The 23,890-nt window shown below is 34.0% G+C and overlaps 2 protein-coding genes across 3 annotated transcripts in view; one reads left to right on the top strand and one right to left on the bottom strand.

Annotated features, from left to right (window-relative positions):
• The first annotated feature begins 3,791 nt into the window (after positions 1 to 3,791).
• On the top strand, positions 3,792 to 22,809 carry LOC135803962 (uncharacterized). Its single transcript, XM_065317715.1, has 8 exons — positions 3,792 to 4,152; positions 12,290 to 12,492; positions 19,152 to 19,278; positions 19,343 to 19,658; positions 19,721 to 19,952; positions 20,010 to 20,237; positions 20,297 to 20,660; positions 20,735 to 22,809. The coding sequence occupies exons 2-8, from the start codon at positions 12,423 to 12,425 to the stop codon at positions 22,617 to 22,619; spliced, it is 3,222 nt and encodes a 1,073-aa protein (XP_065173787.1). The 5' UTR covers positions 3,792 to 4,152; positions 12,290 to 12,422; the 3' UTR covers positions 22,620 to 22,809.
• The window catches only part of LOC135803964 (histone-lysine N-methyltransferase, H3 lysine-79 specific-like), a 13,339-nt gene continuing 12,249 nt past the window's right edge, over positions 22,801 to 23,890 (bottom strand). The window contains exons 6-8 of one of the 2 annotated variants that reach the window (XM_065317716.1): positions 23,440 to 23,847; positions 23,197 to 23,383; positions 22,801 to 23,046 (exon numbers count right to left, since the gene is read on the bottom strand). In XM_065317716.1, coding sequence (XP_065173788.1) covers positions 22,904 to 23,046; positions 23,197 to 23,383; positions 23,440 to 23,847 — 738 coding nt within the window. In that variant the 3' untranslated portion in view covers positions 22,801 to 22,903. The remainder of the gene's footprint in view (positions 23,047 to 23,196; positions 23,384 to 23,439; positions 23,848 to 23,890) is intronic. The other variant, XM_065317717.1, reaches the window with a different exon arrangement.

Genomic DNA, 23,890 nt, shown 5'->3' with positions numbered 1-23,890 from the left:
ATTTAAATTGCGCTGCACTGAAACGAATATAACGAATAAAAAGTGTCATTGTTCGGATTTAAATCAATTATATTTTTGCTTTTCGCAGAAAAGTTTTACATGGCGCAAATTGCGTTCGAGAGCTAATTACGCAAATTAGATTTGTGTTTTTCCAGGACAGCGCCGCCGCCTTTTAATCTAGTTAATCGTCGCGAACAATGCGAGCGCGCGCTCTCATCTTTGCGCACGTAGGGAATTCTACTTTTCTTATTAGCCACTTCAACCACTCCTATTGCGAGCGAAACAATCACAATTTTCAAGCAAGCAAACAAAATGCAAGCAGGAAAACCTTTTATCTGAATGAGTAATACCACTGCAGTGTTTAAATTTAAACTGATGGAATTTAATAAATGTTATAATTGTGTAACTGCTTCAGAAATTAGGTTTAGAATCATTATATTGTGTAAATTTAATTAAAACAAGCTTTTGTCGCTTCTATAATTAATAATTTCAATGCATTTAATCATTTTCTACGATAAAACAATAAAATAATCACAAAACATGCAATAATTCATCTGTAATGAGTGATATTGACCGTGTATTTTTAAAATCCCTACTAATATTATAAATGCGAAAGTCCTGATGTTTGTTACACTTTAACGCAAAAACTACGTAACCGAGTATCATGAAAATTTGTACATATATTCTTAGTGGTCCCAGAATGGTTATAGGCTACTTTTTATTTAATAAAAAATTTTTTAAAAGAAATAAAATAAAGAAATAGTTTAGCCAATAATATCTCTGCATCTGGCTATTTGACTACTTTAACGCCATCTAGCATTCCAGCAATGAAGCGCAAACCTAAGTACTATAGTACCATAACTCTGTATTATCACACTGTATTACCGACAGCTACGTCAACATCAAATCCAATTGACTACACTATGGAGACTGTACACTATACTTCCATAGACTATACTTTCAGCCATTTTAAACTTCCCGCCATTCTACTTCATTGTTACTTCTTCTGTGACTACAGACTATTCACGAGCGAAGCCGCGGGTTAAAGCTAGTATTTAATCATTTTCTACGATAAAACAATAAAATGCATTAAAAACCATGAAAAAAAAACACAAAATGTGCAATAATTCATTTGTAATAAGTGATATTGAACGTGTAATTCTAAAATCTACGTATAAATATCAACACGTTATTTGTTTTGTTGTTTATTTACTATTTTTTGCTTTTTATCAATTGCAATTTATCAATACTAATATCAGTACCATTTTTCGACAGTAGATGGCGCTAGCTGTCTGATTTTAGCATTTTATGTGTTTGTTTACATCAGGATAAAAATAAAACTTGTTTTGAATGATAAAATGGTGTTCCACATCACACACAACTGAAATATGTGAAATATACCAATAAATATGAGTAGATCATTACCATTCTTCTTTATTCTTCATTCTTGCTTTGCAAAACTCATCAATATTAATAAAATTAACTAATATTTAGAAATAATGATTTATCCTGTGAAACATGTGAAATATGCAAATAAATAGCAGTAGGTCAGTAGTCAAATTAACACTATTCTTGACTCACAACATAAATATGAATAAAATAATATAATAAACAATCATTGAGTGAAAAAGGTGTGAAACAGCAAATTCGCACCGCGTCTGATTTTCTGACACTGATACAACCAGTTGCAGCTGTGAGAACTCGGTTAAAACTTGCGTGTAATTGTAATTGTGTAAAGTGATAGGAGAAGTTTTTATGCCATACTCAATCTAAAACCGCGTAAGAATAAGCACACAATAGACACACAAAGAAAACGATCGCTAATGTGCGATTCACCGACCGTATTCGACCTGATGAAGTCCGCATTAAACCGAATTACAGCCATTCAGACATTGTATGCAAAATTGCGCATGAAATAAAAACCCAGCTAAAGAAGATGCGCGCTGGTTGAAAAAAGTGCGTTACATTTTACGAACGCTGAGCATTGTTCACTGTATTGTCAGCTGTTGTCTAATCGTCCTCATTTTACTTCTTTTATAAACTACAGAATAGACAACGAAGCAAATAAAAAAAAACGTTTTGTATTTAACTAGGAAGAAGAAAAAGAAGAAGAAGAAAAAAAGATAGAAATACTTACCTGGTTCAATTCGAGTCTGATTCCGATTCTCATGCTCTCGTGCTCTTTAAGCCGAGTCAATAATGAGCATAATGGGTGTCAATAGTTCACTTCATGAGGCGTTCGCTCCAGAAACGCGAAATTTCGCAACGTAAAGTATTTGAAGCTATTTATTAAACGTTACACTATGGGAAAGTCTTCCTTTGGCTTCAGAATCACTCATAAAACATTCGATGGTTATTAAATTTCGAATGATGCTAATGATGAATGAGAGGAGAACTTTCATTGGATGTTTATTAAACTATAAACACACATAATTTTTATTGTTTGTGTTAAGTGTGTTTTTCAGTAAAAACAAACAGAAATAGAAATAAATTGGATTTTTGTTAATATTATATTGTAAAATTCTTATATTTGCATTTGTTTATTTTTGCGTTTTAAATCAATTTTATTTGAAATAATTCATTAGATCATATTTGAGGTTAATTTAAATACAAAATGGTAGAATTACAACTAACGCCATCTATGATCCAACGACAAAATCTCTTATTTAGCCAGTTTATACTTAAAATCCTAATTAATTCAAAGGTTTTATATAAAAATTATGTTTTACAATCAAAAAACCTAAGTTTATAATTTTTATTTATTTTTATTTATTTTTTTAAATTTTAATAAGCTGTGAAGAGCAAACAATGAAACCACTGACACTCGACTACTGACCTACTGATATTTATTCGCATATTTCACACATTTCACAAACCAGCATCATCATCAACATCTCCATCAAAATTGACGCAATTTCATCCTTCATAAAATGATTTTCATCGATTAGAAAATCATAATTTATGTTGATCAGTAACTTACGAGTACTCTCTCACCCATTTCGAAAATGAGCGTGTGCGTTAGACGATTAAAAGAATATCGAAGAGAGAGTCTTGCTTTATGGTTACTTTGTTGCTTGCAGCCAGCCGGCTACTGTTCGCCGTACAGTTACTGGTACTGGTACCACTGGTGGTACCAGCTGGTAATGCTATATGTGTACGTATCCACCATCGGCAAGAAACGAGGTCAGAGAGCCAGACCGCGCACCAGACCTCTCTCGCGGCTCGCTCGCTGGCATTGTAGGACACACCGCGACATCGACACACCCATCATACCATGATCATAGGTACCTTCATCATACTAACTTACAAGAGATAATTAGATTTGGATTTGGGTGATTTTACACTTCCTAGGTGAACCTTGAATGGTTCAAAGTCGTTTTATTAAAAAAAATCAAAATTTTGAAATTTACGATTAATTAATTGATGGTACGACAGATGATCTGGTTTATAGGAGTAATTAGATGTCATTTAATTAATTTTTAGTTGGTCAAGTCAGTAAACAGTTATCAACCTAGATTGATGCAAAAATTATGCTTTGATTGGTTTCGTCATTTATCTACTCGTGGTATATGTCCATATAAATATTCATCAAAGTGCAAATGTGACCAATTTTGGTCAATTTCCGGTGTATCATTAACCTGACGTAAACTTGACTTAACCAAACATAACCCTATGCTTTGTTGTGATGGTACCTTCTTCTGAACTCTCTCTGCATGCCAGTTTTGCTTCATGGCAGCCGCGGACGTGTTCAGTGCTTGGTGCTTGACTTAAGTCAGTTTAGTGTAGTCCGCTTTCGAATGCGCACCGCGCCGCACCGGTGGCTCACCGTCAGAGACAGCAAACGCCGCGTCGCGATTAATATTCGTGCGCAAAACGCCAAAAACCAAAGTGACTTAAACCACAATCAAATTAATTCAGCTACATTATAGAGAAGAGACACTTGCTGAATATTATAACTGTGAAACAAAGCAAGACTTAAGTCAAATCAAAAGTTAAAATAAATTAATTTTGCTAATTTAATTTTGTTAGTGAATTACCGTTTTAATACCCAGTGAAACAATCATTTACAATTCAAATATTTGTGCGTCAATATCCTGGATAAATTATTCTAATTTTAATTTTTACCCGGAAATTCACAACAAAACAATAAAGGTGAGTAAAAATTTATAATTAACTAAATATTATTTAAATAAATATTAATTTGATATTTAAGTCATTGAAATTGTTTAGAATATGATTAAAATTTAACTGATTTTGTTAAATTTTATTTAAATGAATGTTTAATGATGATTGTCTAATTAGAAATCGAAATCGTCAAATTCGTCGAGTTTGCACCGATCAACAGCATGTAGGTTAACAAAACATATAATATTTACACTCGAAAGCAAACTAAACTGAAGAAAATCCATGCCGTGCTCATAAATAATACCAAAACTATCGTTTGGCGTTTTACACATCCATATGTGTATGTGTGTGCTCAATTAGTGCGTTTTCTATTAATCACACATACAATCGCACAGCGGAATACAATAGGCACGCAGCGAAATGAGGTGCGCGCGCGCGAAACAAGAAAAGTGACTTAAGTCAACTCGATGATGGCTTGTAAGTGACTTATGTTTACTATACTCACTTAAACCTATATTGACTCTTTTTAAATTCTATTTCCTATTTTGTAATCTATTTGCTTAGTTTTTATTTATTTTTTATTTTTTATTTAAAAAAATGATTAATAAAGTTTCACATCAATTAGTTTTTTATTGTAATTATTTCTTTGTTTATCTCCTCATTAAAATAATTAGCTGTTTTTCTGCTATGTTTTCTTAAGCTTTTCTTTAGTGTATACAGATACATACAATGTTTTACTCTAATTTGTGCATTATTCAACTGGTTTCAATAACAATGCTTCGATTGTTTGACTTTCTTCGGCCAGCAACACAACATTCACCGCACGTGAACTGTTCGAATCGTTTGAATGGTGAAACACATTCCACGACATGCCGTAATTATGCATCTATTCAATGCTTTGTTTCAAATGTTTCTTCATTTTTCCAAAAATAATTACCGAATGCATAGTATTTGAATTTGAGGTTAATTTGGCATGCGTATTTCTTAATATAGGCAACTCAGTAAGCGTATGGTGGTAATAAGTTTGTTAAGTAAATTGTGGAATAATTTTGACTTTTGGATTAGTTGCGTAGAGTTTAGACGAATGCAAACGTTTACATTGAGGTTATGTTTACTTTAAAACTTGTATTAAAGCATTTGTTTCAATATTCTGATAGTTAATTAATTCTAACCTCAGTTGTACTTTAAATACATTGATTTAACCTTCAAATTGTGGTTTTAAAAAATTAACGGTGATTTATTTCGGTTATTCTTGAATGCTTTCTTGATTCTTATATTTTTGGGTATTATTTTGTTTCGTGTTATGTAAATGCTATATATATATTTACAGGTGGAGTTATAATGTTCGGTGATTTTAGATTTTATAATCTTTGAGTTGTGAAGGTTGCTCAAACAAATCGAAGAAGATAAAAATTATTAATATAAGCAATATGATGAAACAAAATGGCGTTTATAACCTAAAATCAATAAATAATTATTATAATCAGTATATGACTTAATATATAGTTGTGTTTCAATGCGTAAATGTTGCAAGAAACGCACAAATTGGAATAATTTTAGCAATGCGCCTTCACTCTGTCAAAACTTTACTTTCGATTCAATTCGGCAGGCGAAACAATAAAATTGCAGCTCCAAAAGCCCGCGCGCTGGACACAAAACTTTCGATTGGATTTCGTCAAGAAAATTTCGATAATATTCTGCAACACACACCGCATTCAACCGAAATAAAATTCGATTGTGAATGATTTACGACCCAAATAAACCTTAAACATGTTTAAACGCAGTAATAAAAGTAATCAGCTGTTGAAAATTGCAATTTAAAATTAAGTATTAAATTAAAGTTAGGCAACCAACATTACAATCTGCGTAATGACAGGTGTAAGAAGTAAAAGTAATTATTTGCGTTTATTCTATTTACATACATGATTAGAAGTCGCAAGTCAATTGATGTAGCCTTGTAACAATAATTATTTTTTCTGATAAATGCCAAGAATGTAAATTTATCAATAAATGTTAATATTTGCATGAAATAAATAGAATTTTTAATATTGTGGTCAATAAAATATAGAATCAACCAAATACTTAACCTAACATTTTGAAAATGAAGGTTATAATGAATTTTAAGGTTATATTTCTTTAAATTGAGGTTAGAATGTGAAAAACTTTGAAAAAATAAAAAAATTATGAATTTTACAACGAAAAAATGATGTTTCTCAATTCACGAGTAAAACGCTTGTTATTTACGAGTACAATAATTTCCACTCGCTTGAGAATAAGTATGAAATTGCAACATGCGCTGTGCACATTGCATCAACTTAAGTCTCTTGAAAGTGCTACTTCTTAAACATTTTTCCATTTTGCATTCGCTCAGCCTTGAATTCTCAAGCACAATCCACGAGACAAGCTGCAATGTGTCAACATCAAAGCATAAAATATAAACGCTGCCAATTTTAGAATATAAACTATATCTCGGTGTACGGTGTGTGTGTACTGTAATCGTGTAAACTGTAAACTGTAATACAACTCGCTTGAGAAAACTGCGCGACGACGACTTTCGAGTTGCGAGCGCGCTTTGAAGGAGACTTTTGTGGACTTTAATTGAGTGCATGACTGCGGAATGGAGAAGAACGTGCGAGAAGAAGAAGAGATGCCTAGGTGCATGGATTGTACGTGGAATAATTTACAATATCGTAGGCGAAATTAACGAGGATTGCGCAGTCGCGCTGTGTGTGATTAAAACAAAGAAAATCGCAATAGAAGTAAAGTGAATGTCATTTGTTTACGATCAAACGAAACTCCATCAACGTCTATCAGCTTATTTACTAGGAGTGTAAGAGGATTTACGTGTATTTACGACACAATTAATTTTTACGTACTCACTTTTATTGCGAGATTCTTTTTTATTCACTTATTCACTTGTTTTATTGGGAAGTTTATAGATGGCGCTAGTTACATGAAATGACGGAAATAATAAACTAGAAATTAAGACACAAACAGAAACAAAAACAAAAACAAGGAATGAAAAAGTGTTTTGGATTAATGTTTGTTTGACTTGATAGGTGGAACGGATTGTACGCACTGAGTGCGAGATTTTAATTAGAGTAATTACGATTTAATGAACGTTCATCATAATATCACATTTCTATTCGTATTATAAAGAAGTTCAGAATAAAATATAACTAAGAATTGTACAATGTGTGATTTTAAACTGTATTTTATCTTGAAAACATCAAAACATCAACAAAAAATTGTTTTCATGATTCAATGATAGTTATAACTAAATATTTAAACCCTAGATGGCGTTACAATGCACTATTTGCATTTATTTATTCTTTAAAATATCAATCTTATTTATAGAATCAACACATTTTTACTAAAACCTACAAAAATCAAGTTAAACAATAATTTTTTATAAAATATATTTAAAAATAAATATTTTTAGGTTAAAATATAGGCAACCAACATTTCATCACAACTATTATTAAAATACTAAAATCCACTTGTTTCTTGTTTGAATGAGCGTAATAAAATTGATTGCAACCTTCGCTAACAGTGCTAACGACATGATTGCAATGCACAGTTTACACGATTCCAAACTGAAAATTAATAACATTAGAACATTATTGCATTCGATTAGATTCATTGCCACTATATTATACGAGTACACTATAGAGATATGTGCGAGTGCGATTCATGATGATTACTCATTATTAACGGGCAGGAACGCTAACGTGCATGCTGATTAAGTTATGATTATGTTACGGATTACGTTGCGACCGGCGACGCTCGCGACTTTCGTGATTGTCAGTTTGCGATACACGCGGCGCACGCATTCGAACAACCTTGGCTCGCTTCGATTCTTCGGCGCAGAGAGCAATAACTTGTAATTGTTATAATTGCGACAATGCTCACCACACCACACGTAACATTAACTTCCTCTTTCCGAAATGAGAAATTGAAACTTTTTTTTAGAAATTAATTAAATATTTTTTGTATTTTTAGTATAAAATACTTTAGTCACGGGTTTTAGTCACGGGGTGACCAAACATTCACATTTGAATATTTAAAAAATAATTTGATGTCGTATTGGTTGCCTAATGACCACTAAACTTTATATTAACCAACAATTTAATTTAGTTTAATTTTTGTGCTTTCTACTTTTTATTATTTGACTTTTATTACTACGCGACTTTTAACGATCTTTTGAAGCGCGTTTTCCGTGAGCGCGTGAACAAATGACCAAAAATTAACGAATTACGACTGTACGATCGAATAACCCAGCAATAAAATTCCGTTTCCAGACTGATTATTCACCGCAATTATTTCCTTTCGATCGTAGACATCCAACAAACAAAAAAACGTCTTAAGATGAGCGAATTAAACGCGGTTAACACGCCTTTACATAACTTTACATCTGTTCACGTCAGTTTACATAATCATTTTTAAAGCGGCAGCATACTTTGTAATTTGTTACAAACTCATTTAACTTTTGACCTCTGTGCAGACCCGCTGTTTATTATAAACTATACTGACTTGTAAGTTTGTTGTTATAAATTATAATTAACATTATTTTTTCCTGACATACTTATTTTTTATTTTCAGTTGGGTTTGTGCGTGTTACATGTTTGACTCTTTGACTTTTCGGCTCAATTTTCGATAATTAACGTCGCGATGTGGAACATCTCTTGTGTTGTGTTGTGCAATCAATGATTACAATAAATTACACGATACGAAAACGTAATTAAGAGCAGTGCCGAAAACAACCGTCAAAGACTTTATTGAATGGCATGCAATAAAGACCAATTAGTTTTGATATTTCACGACGCAACAAAAACTTCCTGGTTTTAAAAATAAGGCGGAGAGAAATTTGAGTAATTGACATATTGTTTAAAGATAAACGAGGCTTAAAAATTTGTTGAATTTGTAAAAGAACCACTTTTTTCTTATTTTTTAGTATATTAAGTATCAAGTGGCTAAATGTGGACTTTACTCACGAGATTGATTAATCGAGTGTATAACAATGTTTAGCCACGTGATGCATACGCTATTTTTTCTACTATCACTCAAGTTTTACGTTGAGTTTTTTATTTTAACTATTTATTTTAAATCATCGAAATTTGCTCGCACACTAGTACAAAATGTAAGGTTAGAAATACCATACTGCGCGCTGGGTCATGTGACGCGTCGGGCCATATCGTGCCGCTCCGACACGAGCAGTAGCAGCGCCTGCTTTGACGTGTTTGACTGACGTCGCATGGCATTTCATACGGTCTTGTGCTGCTCCGTAGGCAAATGCGCAGGCGCAAGCTCCGTCCCGTAAATAATACCCGTAGATAATGGATATTACTCACAGCCTGGACGTCCGTATATACAATATCACTTTAAAACCTCAAAAAAGGTGTTTTAAAGTTAGAAGTAGAAAAATTAGGATTTTTGACAACAAAAAAATATCATAAAAAATGTTAAAGACACCAAATTGGTTATTTTCTCAAAGTGATCAAAAATTAATGCAAAAAATAAGATAAAAGACCACTTTTATGAATTTTTATTACCAAATATCAAATAAAACCATTATTACTAACAAAATACCTCAAATAATACTAAAAATGCTCACAATTTAAAAATATATCATTAAATCTAATGTTCCTAAATGTTTTTGCATAATATTTATAAGAAAACAAAACTTTTACAACAAATTTCACGTTTTACATAATTTGCTTAATTTTAATAAAATATAAACTATATATTTCATATCTTTAACGACCGGTTGGTAAACTGGTAATTTCTCGCAAACAGCTGACAGATATATAAAAAGCAATTGAAATTAATACACATGTATGTCTACTTAAACGCGTTGAAATGATAGCAATTCCTGCGGTTATGCAATCGCCGACGGTAAAACAGACGACGAAAAGAGAAATGTAAATATTCGAAAACATTGAGTCACTTTAGCCACTTGGAATTGGATTTGTTAAAGGCGGCAGCATGCCGTGTGTTTCACCTGTTTACGTTTTCAACGCACGTTTTGCGTTTAATTTTTATTTTCATAAATCTATACGCGGGGACTGGGACTACCGAAACAGTAATAACATTCACTCTCTAAAATTTCCATCCGTTAATAATATTCATGTTAATCATCGTAATTAATTCGATTTTAGATTTTCTCCGTTGGAGAAATTGTGACCTTGACAGTAAAATAAAGAATGACGTCATAATTTGCAAGAAATTCAACTTTTTTTGCATTTTTTGTATTTTGTGTGGATGTGAATGTTTTGAACGCGAATATTGACAGGTGAAAAGAAAGTTGTTATTGTCGTTTGACTTTGACTTGATTTGTTGGCTTCGAGCGACTTTCCCAACGTGTTTTAAAATGTTCAACATACCCGACTGGATTTCATCGCCATATTCAATTACTGCATCAGTTTTTCCTTTTTCTTTATGAAACTCATAAAGTTTTAAAGAACAGAGGACTTATATAGTCATGGCCAGTTTAAAGGATTTCCCTTTTTCCGTATTTTTATTTTCTCATCTTGAATTGCATTTTTATTTCCGGTTTTCGTTTTTACGCGTGTTTTGCGTGTGCTTTCCTTCCGCGATGAACGCTTAATTATCGTATTTAATTGCGGCGCTCATCGCCGACATCGCAGGAAGGTATTTAGAATCGGAAGAAACTTACGGTCATACGGAAGTATATAATCTGGTAAAAAATGAATGTATTAAGTACTTTCGTGTGATTTACCGGCTTTGGAAAGTAGGAGATAGGCAACCAAGTATACATCAACGCAAAATATTAAATTTTGTAGTATTTTCAGCTATAAAACAATCTTATATGCGTTAATCCCTAATAATATTATAAATGCAAAAGTCCTGATGTTTGTTACACTTTGACGCAAAAACTATTTAACAGATCATCATGAAAATTTGTACACATATTCTTAGTGGTCCCCGAATGGTTATAGGCTACTTTTTATTTAATAAAAAAAATTATTTTTTAAATAAAATAAAGAAATAGTTTAGCCAATAATACCTCTGCATCTGGCTATTTGACTACTTTAACGCCATCTAGCATTCCAGCAATGAAGCTCAAACCTAAGTACTATAGTACCATCACACTGTATTATCACACTGTATTACCGACAGCTACGTCAACATCAAATCCAATTGACTACACTATGGAGACTGTACACTATACTTCCATAGACTATACTTTCAGCCATTCTACTTCATTGTTACTTCTTCTGTGACTACAGACGCGTACGGAAGCAACAAAAGTGAATTTGATGCCAAAAATGACTTTTGAAATGATAAATGTTAAATAATTTAATTTAGTTAAAACTTACTGAGCTTTCATGAAACTTTAAATCAAAATAATATTATTATGAAATGAAATATCTCATTCTTTAACTTCGTGAATAGTTTTAATGTATGATAAAACAATTAACTGAAGTTAGTTGGCATTAAGAAGAATTAAAGAGAGTAGTTAGTCGAAGAAGCCTAAGAAAACTACGGCAAACCGAAATGAACGAAACGAAAGAAAATGAACGAATCCCGAAAACAAATGAAAGCGCAAACGGGCAAAGCCGAGAAACACTCGGGACAGTCATTCATTTTTAATATGAAAAGTTTGCAGACCCATCGCGTGGGTTTCCGGCAAGTTTCATTCGCGTTTCATTCGTAGATGTAATGGAGGCGAATGAATGCGAGTGAGAAAGTCTGTTTTTCCGTGGGTTTTCCGGCTGGTGCGACTGCCCGACGTTACTAAAACTCTTCTTGCAGACACTCACAGCCTGATTTTATGCGCGTTTTACTCTTCTCGTACAAATTAATGTTTTTAATCACTAAAATTACTGCATTACTAGAACTTAAGTATTAAAGGCTTTAAAGAGTTTAGTGTGCCATCATTTTTAATTCTGTCATTAAGTTCAGAGAGGTCTTGGAATTAATAATTAAAATTAATTGTAATTAGAAGTCTATAACCTATATGTATGTATTTATTTTAGTTGGGTTGCCTATATTAAAATATTTATTTTTAGGTTAAATTGTAATAATTTAATAATAATTGACTAATAAATAATTAAATGTTTATATTATTGTTATTATTTATTATTTATTGATATTTCTTTAAATTTAAATTTATTAAATCTTATTTTATTTTCTGTTGCAGATTCAAACTGGAATTGAAATTTTAAAAAGTATTTTAAAATAAAATCCAAACATTTAGAGCGAGAATAAACTCCAAATCGAATTCGCCTCGCATCACCTCGCATCGAAACATACAGCGTGTTCATGGCATCAACATGCGCACATTATACCACCATTATGCGCTGCTAACATTCACGTGTTTATTTTATGCGACGATAGATAGCGGTAAGTCACTCATTTCAACTTGTTTAATTAAATTTGTTATGTATAATTATAAACCTTTGCGTAAGATTTAATTGTACAGTAATTGCCGGCGCGCAATCAATCTTTGAGTGTTGATGTGACGACGCGTGATTCGCTAATTAAGGAAATATCAATCACGGACGAAACAAATCTCAAACTAATAGCGCTAATTGTGCAAGGCAGTCATACGAGCGAAATTAGAGCTCAGCGCACGAACGAATCGATTTGTTAGCCGCAACGAAATTTAAATTGAGCGCAACATGCAATTAAACCATCACAGAAAGGTAATTACGGCAATGCGGAGTGGAATGACAAGAATGACAAGATAATGCTTGGGATTACAACTATTCAAATAAATTAACATGACATGTGAGGGAGATATATGCAACTGATATTTTACAGCTTTTGAAACTTTGTTATATAGGCAACTGAATACACTGAATAGTGAAGGTATGATGTATTGGGTCATACGCGGAGCGGAAATGTAAATGTGGTGATAAGTTTGTGAAAAAGGAACTGATTATGCAATCGGTTCACTGGTGCACGGCATACTGACCAATCACAATTGGAAATAAAAATATATTTTCTTTTTTATGAATTGAATTAGTTGTAATACTGATATTTATTGATAAAAGTAGAATTTCATCATAGAATTCAATAGAAATATTAATAAATGTTGAGTTTTTAACAATTTTAACAATTGCAGAGGCAAAAAAAGTATCTATATATATATAAATGAATTGCTGTTCGTTAGTCTCGCTAAAACTCGAGAACAGGTGGACGGATTTATCTTATCTTGGTCTTGAATTATTCGTGGAGGTTTAGGGAAGGTTTAAAAGGTGAGAAAAATTCGAATAATTGCCGGGAAAATCCTCAAAACAGCTCTTTTCTATAGAATAAATTTTACATTGAGATTCAATCATAGTTATAGTTAAATAGTTGAATTCGAGATGGCGCGCTGAAATGCATTATTGAAAAAACTTTAAATAATTAATTTCTTTAAATTAAAAATGGTAATCTTATTGATAGAATTGATTCTTACTACGAGTATGTCTAGAACAAGAGAGTAAAAACGAATTACATTTTTATTAAACACTGCCGGAACGAAGTCGCGGGCAACAGCTAGTAAAATTATAAAAATCTAACCTAACCTGCTGAGTTTTTAACATAGAGCGACATCTAAGGTCAGAAAAGTGAATTACTTTGTATTAGTGACAGGTTATATTAGTTTTTATATAGGCAACCAAACATACACAATACTAGTCCAATTAAAAAACCGAAAAAACAATAAAAACTAAAAATCATTGAATCTATCATCAATATTATCTAAAAATAATAAAAAACAATATTTGGTCGAAAATAAAAGTTGCTGATGCGCACAACCCGTTTGTTTACTGTTATTTGCAGCTCGGTTTCGCCTTTCTGCGCTGCGGCGTGCCTGTGGTTTATTGTAAATCGATGATCGGTTGCATCCGATACGATCCACCTGCGTGCACCTGTCGCATTGATTAATTAGAGCCGCGCGTAATTATTTAAACCAGCCTCGCGGCCATCCAGTCATCAGAGCATAAACAAACAATCGCAGCCGGCAATAATGAAGCTAAATTGGCAATTATTGCGCTGTTGCGCATTAAATGAGTTTGAGTATCTTCATCAATTTTGGCCTGTGCAGCGCGGATCGATTTATCACTATCAGAATCATTTGATTATGGTTACCAACTTAATATTCGCAGTACTAGAAGAGTAAACTGGCATTGTTTAGGTATTGATGGAATTTATCAATTAAAATATTGGATTAAGTAGTAAAATCAAGAAAAAATGAAATTTTTGATAAATATTTGTTTTTTTGACTTTAAAAACATTTGGGAAGAAGATTAAAATTGGAAATTGTGGTAAAATGTTGAATTTTGTCGAAAAATCAAGAAAAACTTTAATTTTTTTTTAAAATTGATTTTTTTTGTTTTTTTAAGAAAAAATTTGCTTAAAAATGTTGAAATTACTTGAAATATCAAACAAAAATTGACATTTTGTCTAAATAAATGTCTGATATATTAAAATATGTTAAAAAGCTATTTTTGTAAACATTTGCATGAAAATGGTGGCATTTTATAAAGAAAATCTTGTCTGCTTTTAACGATTAAGTTTATCCGTAATAAAAATCAATAAAAGCTAGCGGTATATCGTTTTATGTACTTCCGTCCTCGCCGCTTGTCTGTATCTCTTCCTTCTTCTGGTTTTTGTTCGGTTTGAGTTCACGAAGTCAGTGTATTTCTGTGTCGTTGCATAACCGATGGGCATCGTTTGCCCGGCCGAAAAAGAGCCCAAACCACAGTTAGGTATCGATTACGATTCATTCGTACCAACTGTGTTTTCATTCCATATTCCGAACGGCATTTCATTTCGACCGATTTGCATACAAGTTCGAGTTTATTTTTATTCTTTATTGTATCGTTAGAAAGAAATGAAATACGCGTACAGGCTTTGAATGTGGTTGTAGTTTAGTGATTGTAGTAGAATGTGAAATACAGAATATAAATAAAGCACGGAGATGAAGATAGTGCTATGAAAAGATGCCATGTGCTTGAACTGGTTGAGTCTTTTGATGTTCTTGACCTAAAAACCAAGGCACACACCTGTTTTCCGAAGCATGGAAATTTCAACAAAGTCAAAAGCACGGATGAAATTGATTTTCTTTTATTATTTATTTTTTTGTTATGAAGAAATGTTAATAATGTCAATTTTAATTTACAGTTACTTTTTTTCTTGCATAGGTGGCGCTCAAATAGAAAACTTATATTATACGAGCTTTAACCCGCGACTTCGCTCGCGAATATCTAAAATAATGAAGTTGCTTCCGTACGCGTCTGTAGTCACAGAAGAAGTAACAATGAAGTAGAATGGCGGGAAGTTTAAAATGGCTGAAAGTATAGTCTATGGAAGTATAGTGTACAGTCTCCATAGTGTAGTCAATTGGATTTGATGTTGACGTAGCTGCGGGTAATACAGTGTGATAATACAGTATGATGGTACAATAGTACTTAGGTTTGAGCTTCATTGATGGAATGCTAGATGGCGTTAAAGTAGTCAACTAGCCAGATGCAGAGGTGTTATTGACTAAACAATTTCTTTATTTTATTTATAAAATAATTTTTTTTATAAAATAAAAAGTAGCCTATAACCATTCGGGGACCACTAAGAATATGTGTACAAATTTTCATGATGATCGGTTAAGTAGTTTTTGCGAGAAAGTGTAACAAACATCAGGACTTTCGCATTTATAATATTAGTAGGGATGTCAACTGTATATATATACTAGTGGTGTTATGTTGGTGGCCTATGATATATTTCTGAGGTTATGCACATTTATGTACATATTTCTTAAAAATATCCCATAAATAATGAATATTGTGTAAGTTTAGACGTAAAAAAATAAATTATAATATTTAAACATTTTCTATTTGTAATAGTTTCACGTTGTCATTGGCCATTATCAATTTTTACATAATAATGCAATCTGCCGGATTGCTCAGGTGCGCGCTCCGCATAATTATTATTGCCAGAACAATGTGGCGTCAACCACCGCGAACGCAAAAACGAAATAGAAAAAATACGGATTCATAATTGCGCGCGTGCGTAATAATGTTTTGCCATTGTGCTAGCCCCGATTTACATAAGTTGGTTGCAACCTGCGCACAAACTATGCTAATTCCAACATTCATATTTTCATTACTATTTTTACATCTGGAATAAATTTCGGTTTTACGTTCCGAAATGATCAAATTATTCACGTTGCAAAGTTTTATTTTAAATTGTTTTGTTTTGTTTTGCAATATTCTGGAATTTTTAAAATTTCGACTTTTGGCGAAAGTTTTTATTGCTTCATAGAAATAAAAATGTTCTCGGACAATACATTTTATAAAATGTTGCAATTTTAAATGTCAGGTGCAACCAGTAAATAATATTTCAACATTCTGTAAACTAAAAACATTTTTAAGACGAAAAAAATGTTTTTTTACTTAAAATTTATGAAATATTAAATTTATTACATAGGCAAGCAACATAACCCAATTTAGATTTCAAATGTTCTAAATTTTAAGTTTCTATTCGTTGTCCAACACATTCACTCCAACAAAGAGCCTATAAATTGCCCAATCGTGACACTTGACGTTTCGAGCAGCAGGCGAATGCGAATGCGTCTACGAAAAAAGATTTAGGCCCGATATTCAGATTTAGATTTAGATTTTCGAGATTTTTTCTTCCGCTTTACCGGTTCACATACGGTCTCCATTGAATAGTTGGAGCATTGGTGATCTGTAGGACCCCTAGAACCTCTTTGGAATCGAGGACGTTCTCGACAATTTCGAGCCGCGTCCTGTCGCCCTGCAGTGGCAGCAACGACGACATATGCAAATGTGAATCGTGGAAGCACTGGAAACGGCTTCGAATTGATTTCGACTGCGATATTTCCGAATGTGCGGGGAACAGATGTACGTGTATAGTTCTTGACTCGATGTCCTGACGCGTTCCAATTGGTTCCATTGAGGTTAAGTTTTAGTTACTTACTGCGTTGAAAAACCGCAAGTAAAACAAAGAAATAAAAGTAAAAGGATAAAACTGAGTAGCGTATTCTACATTTTAATATAGGCAACCAATAATACAAATTTAAAATCAAAATTGTTTGTAAAATAATTTAAAAAGTAAAAACAAAGAAATATCCCTACTAAAAACATCAAAATTGAATAGCGAATAGCTGAATACTTTACATTTTAATGTAGGCAACCAAAAATACACATTATTCATGTTATTTTTATCTAAAGAAAGGGCGTAGCTACCGCCGTATTTGCCGTATTTGACTATCTAACGCCCCAGCAATGGGGCTCCCAAAGTGTGTAAGGAAAACCTTTACACTCCATATAAGGGCCTACGACAACATCAAAAATTTTTATATGGGGCTATACCCATAGACAACTTACGCCTACGTCGCTGTCTAAATTATTTGTAAATTAATTTAAAAATGTAAAAAACTTGTTGTTTAACAAATTATACTGAAAAATAGCTTCAAATATGAAGCTAGGTTAGGAATGTTGTTTCTTATATCAAAAATTAATCAACAACATGCCGTGTTTTTGGTTTAAAAATCGAGTGAAAGTGGTCCAAGCATATCCAATAACTAAATTAATTAATTCTAATCCCAAAACAAAACCAAACAATTTAATTTTAAGATATTTTTAATTCTTAATTTATATGTTCCTATATAATTTATATATTCGTGTTTTTTTTTTCGTGTGTTTTGTTTTCATAAGTATTTAAAATGCGTTTAGCGATCGTTAAAACGTTTAAAGTGAAAGTGCTCAGGCGAAATGAAAGAACAAGCTTCATATTTTGACACAAATTATCACAGTGTTCGAACGTGATTCATTTCACTATGCCAATTAGCCGAATTATGCCCAACACACAAAAAAAAAATAACAGACACGAAACGCCGCAGCAAATAATTTCATAGTTTCATTCATTGATCATCGTTGAAGAATGCAACAAAGAAACTTTTCTTCTTCAAAACTACGTCTACGTATTTATAGAATTTCAGAGTGTGTTAATCACTCTATGTGAATCATTTCAATTTTATTTTTATTTTCGGTTTTTACGATTTTTACTTTTAATATTTATGAGTGACTCACTTGTCGATTTGAAATTTATGCACTTTTGACATTTTTATGTTTATGTTTATGACACTTTTTATTTCTGCTCTGTCGCATGGTTAATTTCCTGTCAAACTGTCAAAACATATGTTTTTAGCGTTTATACCAGTGGGTACTTTAAGAGAAACGTTCCAAAGACGTTAAATAAATGGTCGAGACGAATATGTCGGACGTCAAACGCGCATGTGTTCGGTTGGTTGATGGCTTTCAGGTGCGATCGTCTTCGTGCGTTTTATTAGCTTCTAATGTTAATGTCGAAGACATCAAACACTTTCACGCGTTTCAAACACATTTCACTTGATGAGATAAATAGATGGATTTCGCTCACCAAGCGATATAAATACGCTCAATTACCAAAAAAATATATTATACTTATTTTGTTAAAATTTATGATAGGCAACCAACATTACACACAAATCCACAAATAAAACTTTCTGATGATTTGTCTTTATCTGTAATTGATTTCTAAGTATCCCACTGGTAATGTTGAATAATTACGTGCAATTTGTCCGCCCGGACGTAACAAAATGTCCGCTTATTTACCCAATGCAATTTGCGTGCATTTCCGTCACGTAACCTCAAACAAACAAAAACAATAAGAAATGCAACCGTCGATATAATTACAGATGCGCACGTCAATGTATTATGATGTTATTGTTGTTTTGCGCTTTCATCAAGACATTAAGAGTGCATTACCGGCGCGGAAGTCGTACACGATTAGTTATTAAAACGCGCTTTAAATGCACGATAAAATGGCGGCCATCCAAGCAAAAAGAGACAAAACAAAATGTAAACGCATTATAAAATACGTCCGTTCGGAAAGTTTTAATCCCCAAAGCGGGCTCTAAACGGAATTAAAACGATGAAAACGAGTTAGTGAAGACTTTCGGCGGGGTGGAAAAGTTTGGTGAGAGAAAACGCTGCCATTTTGGATTGTTTCAGCGGTCGGTGGTCCGTGGGCGAGTCCCTCACAGGAGCTACTCGACGAACTCCACGATGCGGAAATTTATCGCGCTGTTGTCCAATCGATGAACGAATGGCAATCAAAACACAATCAACTTAAACATAGGTAATTTAAAATACATAACCTTATTCACAACATAACCTATTTTTTATTCTGTTTATTTACATAGGCGAAAACGAGATGAACCAAGTGTGTGTTACCCAGAACTGGGATGCTTTGAAGCATCAGGTCCTTTTGGTTACTTGGACATGCTCCCGAGTAAACCGGAAGAAATCTCTACACGATTCCTACTGTATCCCAGTCATAGCAGCCGTAGAAATGGCAACACTGTGGGTGAATTTCCCTTCACGAATATTAGCGATGCATTCACGTGGGCCAAAACAGGTCTTAACAACACGTTGCCTTTAAAAGTGATGATCCATGGCTTTGGTTCTGATTGCTCCCATATATGGGTTTATGAGATGAGGAGTGCATTAATGGCGGTTGTAAGTTAATTGAATTAAAATTTGTGGTGTGTTGTGGATTGACGGGTTAATCTGATTGGCAGGATGACTTGAATGTGATTTGCGTCGATTGGGGTAATGGAGCTACCCTTCCGAATTATGTCAAAGCCGCGGCTAATACAAGATTAGTCGGGAAACAATTGGGGATGTTGTTGAGCGGGATGGTGGACAAAGTGGGATTCTCTGTGAGGAATATACATTTGGTTGGGTTTAGTTTAGGAGCACATGTTGCTGGTTTCGCTGGGGCTGAACTTGGTAACTTAAGTAGGATCACAGGTAAATAAAATTTTTTTTTTATTATTTAAGGTTCAAATTATTATGTATTTTTAATAGGATTGGACCCAGCTGGACCACTTTTTGAATCCCAAGACCCCCGGGCGCGTTTAGATCAAACCGACGCCACTTTCGTTGATGTAATTCACAGCAATGGTGAAAATCTTATCCTGGGAGGTTTAGGTTCATGGCAACCTATGGGTCATGTTGATTTCTACCCCAATGGAGGGCGAATGCAAAAAGGATGCAGTAATATTTTTGTGGGAGCTGTCAGTGATATAATTTGGTGTAAGTTTTCAAATTTCAATCACAATTCTGGTTAAAATCATAAAATTATTCTTCTTTAGCTTCCGCTGTTGAAGGAAGATCGTTATGCAACCATCGACGCGCTTACAAATTCTTCACGGATTCTGTATCACCCCGTTGTCACTTCCCAGCTTTCCCCTGTGAGTCCTATGATGATTTCCTAGCTGGTAACTGCTTCCCATGCACTGATGAACGCAAATGTGGTAATATGGGATACTATGCTGATCGATCCAAAGGTCGAGGACAACTTTACCTTATCACCAGAGATGAAGAACCATTCTGTGCTCATCAGTACAACATCAAGATTGAGAGCACCCCTGGTGATGTTCCTATTATAAGCTATGGAAAGATTCAGATTACTTTGATAGGGGATTCATTGTTGAATGAAACATTTACTTTGACCAGGTATTGATAACACTTAGAAAAAATCATATAAAAGTGATTTTAATTTATTTTTGTTTTTTTTTTTTTGAATTCAGAAAAGAAGATGAAGAAATGCGTTTGGGTAGTATGGTCTCCCGAATAATCGTCCCCCACCCTATTTTATTAGAACCCACGAAAATTCAAATCCTTTACAATGCATACAGCGGATGGTTAACTTCCGGTTTACTTCAATGGCGGATAGATAAAATCACACTAAGTGATTCATTCGGGAGGAGTGCTTCAGTGTGCAACAAAGGATTAATATTAGATTCTGGAATACCAGTGGTTCTTCCATTATACCCTGGGGAATGTAACCTCCCAAATTCTCCAAATACCCCACATTTAGGTTCTAACCCAAATGAAGAAGATGATATCTACAAAGCAAAAAACTCTTCTAAATTCGTCCCAACACCAGTGGTGAAGTCAGGTTCTGAGGTGGAACGTGAAGGTACATCAAGTTCATCTGAAGATTTAGACAAAAAGGAATCCCAAAACACACAAATCTTCAGGGATGCATTCGACATCTTCAACATCCCTTGGAATAATGATAATAATCTGGTGGATAATGAAAGCGAACAAAGCAGGGCCTTCAATTCCCGAGTGGTTAAAGTGACAAGAAACAACGGAAGTCATTCCCAGGAAGATAATATCCCCAGAGAAGTGGTTGAACCCATATTGAAACCACAATCAAAGAATAAAATCGGGAGATCATCATCTGGGGAAGCAGGTCATCATCATGAAATAACCGAACCCATTTTGGGTCCTACTACAGTCAAACCAATATTGACCACGCATAGAGATGAAATTTCTACTCCCACTAGACCTAGGCACCGCCCACGTGGTCAAAAACACAACCGGGAGCTGGTTTACAACTTCTACGATGTTGATGCACCCTTAATACAAACCAGAACTGATGATAATGGTAATAATAATCGTCATCAACAAAATGATTGGATTCCAACGATTCCCATCAATGAAAACAAATGGAAGCGCCATGATGATTCCACTGGTGGTAGTGGTGGGGCAAGAGTATACAATTATAATGGCGAGAGAGAAGAGCAAGATGCGTTCAATGCTATTGTAAGAACAGTTCAGTTTCTTCCACAGCGATTGGCGCGTATGTTTGAAGAAGCTGAAAAATACGCACGTGAAACCATACTGCCATTGGTCAGCACTTACACTCCTAAGTTTATAAGTGACTTTATCGTTCCGAATGTACCCAATGCAACTCCAAAATATTTACCACTGAGATTTGAAGAATCAACGGAAGATGGCGCACTAACCACCGCGCAGTTGTTTAAAAACGACAAAGAGAGTAAAAACGCTAGTAAAATAGAAACATTTGATCCACCACCAATTGACAACACCAATAACACAAAATTAAAACGAAATACGTTGAGTGATGAAGTGACCACGCCCATTTCCCCCACCACAACTCCACAAACTTATATTCAGAAAGTAGCTAAGAGAGGTGATGAACAAAATGAAGTTGCATCGGAAGCAACAACCACTTTCTGGGATTTTCAGAATTTAGATTCGAATAGTGAACAGTTTGATAACCTAGAAAGTTTTAACATAGGCCACGCCCAGGCAAGGAGTGACGATGTAAGTAAACCAGTGTCAACTACCACAAGCACTACTTCTACAACAACCACAACAACTAAAAAACCACCTATAATAAAATTAAGCACGCCAATGACAATTCCCATCTCAGACGTGTTGATTGCTTCCTCGGGAACCACGCCCCCGCCGCGTAAAATTAAAACCACGCCTCCACCAATCACAAAGTTAACTGTAAACACGCCCACAACAACTCCACCTAGCGGTAAGAAAGATATCTTCATAGATTTGCCAGTTATTGATGAAAAGTACAAGGAAGTCAAATACATTCCATTAAGTGATGATAAAAGTACGAGTATTAAAAAAGCAAGTAAACGATGATGACTGCGCAGACGCAGCGTACTTACTCTATGGGCGTGTTCATTTCTATAAATACATGTACATAATCTTGTTATATACTGTTATCGTCTGTTTTTTACTTATTTATATGCGAACGTGTACCTATTTGTACCTATTTTGTAATTAATAAATGTAATTAATGTAATTAATAAACATTTGAAAATAATAAAAACATTGTATATTTATAAAAATATTGTATACATTTCAGTGCCTCATCAGACCAGTGCATAAATGGCACGTTTGACCTTGGTCAAGGTGAGTCTGGTCTAGTGATAGTGGCACTTTTCAAATGTCGACATGTTGCATGAATCTAGAAAGCGTTCGAGTTCTTCCAAGCGACGCACCTCTTGTTGGATGTGCTTTAGGTGACCCCAGCGCATTTGACGCAATTGTTTCACAAACATTGGTTCTGAGAATTGACATTTTTATAGGTTAAAAGTGACATACAGTAGAAAATTATGCAACCAACAATACACAAACTGCACATATTAAGGTGGCATTAGTGTATTGTTGGTTGCCTAACACAAAGATAACCAAAACTGCTGAAAATTAATTTTACCGTGTGATGAAGATTTGCAAGAGCATTGAGACAATCCTTTCGATATAGAAGAATGACGTGAATTTGATCCGTAGTTCTCAGAAAGTACATGCGCAATTTCCTCAGCTAGGTCCTTTTGTGATGCTTTGCTGGACGTTGTAGAAGGCTGTTTTTTAAGCATTTGCATTGCACTTTTAGCCTGTAATTTCTACAAATAAAAAACAACAAATTCAATATTTAAACACAAAAATTTTATAGTCTTACGTCTTTCTTATGTGTGCTATCCTTAACTTGTGTCCCAAAATGATTGCTTAATGCAGTGTCAATCAAATTCACAACGTAGCTCTTTGTCCGATGTAGCTCCATGGCGTCATCCACCATAATCCTTGGGATAATCCTAGCGCCAGGTCTTGTCGCGCTTGTCGTAGTAGTTGATGAAATTGACTTTTTGCTCGAAATGTCACCCTCACTCTCTTGTTTACGGGCGCGTTTGAGCTCCGGCTTTTTTTCACGCTCACGCATTTTTTCTTTTTCCTTCTCTGCGTCGCTGTCCAGGTCGTGTTCGGGTTTCAACAGATCTTTCTCTTTCTTGTTGGCGTCATTCGATGGAGACAAACATTGTTTTATCTCACAATAAGTGAAACTTTTCGGGATATCTTTCTCGGGACATTCCTAAAAAGAAATATTATAGTAGGAAATTGTGAGTGTGACTAAA

This window comes from Atheta coriaria, unplaced genomic scaffold (genome assembly GCF_025399875.1).
Source record: "Atheta coriaria isolate IRGN ID8LTWV9N9 unplaced genomic scaffold, Caltech_Dcor_3.1 hic_scaffold_3_pilon, whole genome shotgun sequence".
NCBI classification, from domain to species: domain Eukaryota; kingdom Metazoa; phylum Arthropoda; class Insecta; order Coleoptera; family Staphylinidae; genus Dalotia; species Dalotia coriaria.
Note: the sequence above shows the minus strand (reverse complement) of the source record. Positions and strands in the feature narration are given on the sequence as shown.

Coding starts and splice junctions, on each gene's coding strand:
- LOC135803962 (XM_065317715.1), top strand. CDS start 12,423: ATGCGCACATTATACCACCATTATGCGCTGCTAACATTCACGTGTTTA. Junction 19,279..19,342: donor CACAATCAACTTAAACATAG/GTAATTTAAAAT, acceptor TTATTTACATAG/GCGAAAACGAGATGAACCAA. Junction 20,661..20,734: donor GAAACATTTACTTTGACCAG/GTATTGATAACA, acceptor TTTTGAATTCAG/AAAAGAAGATGAAGAAATGC.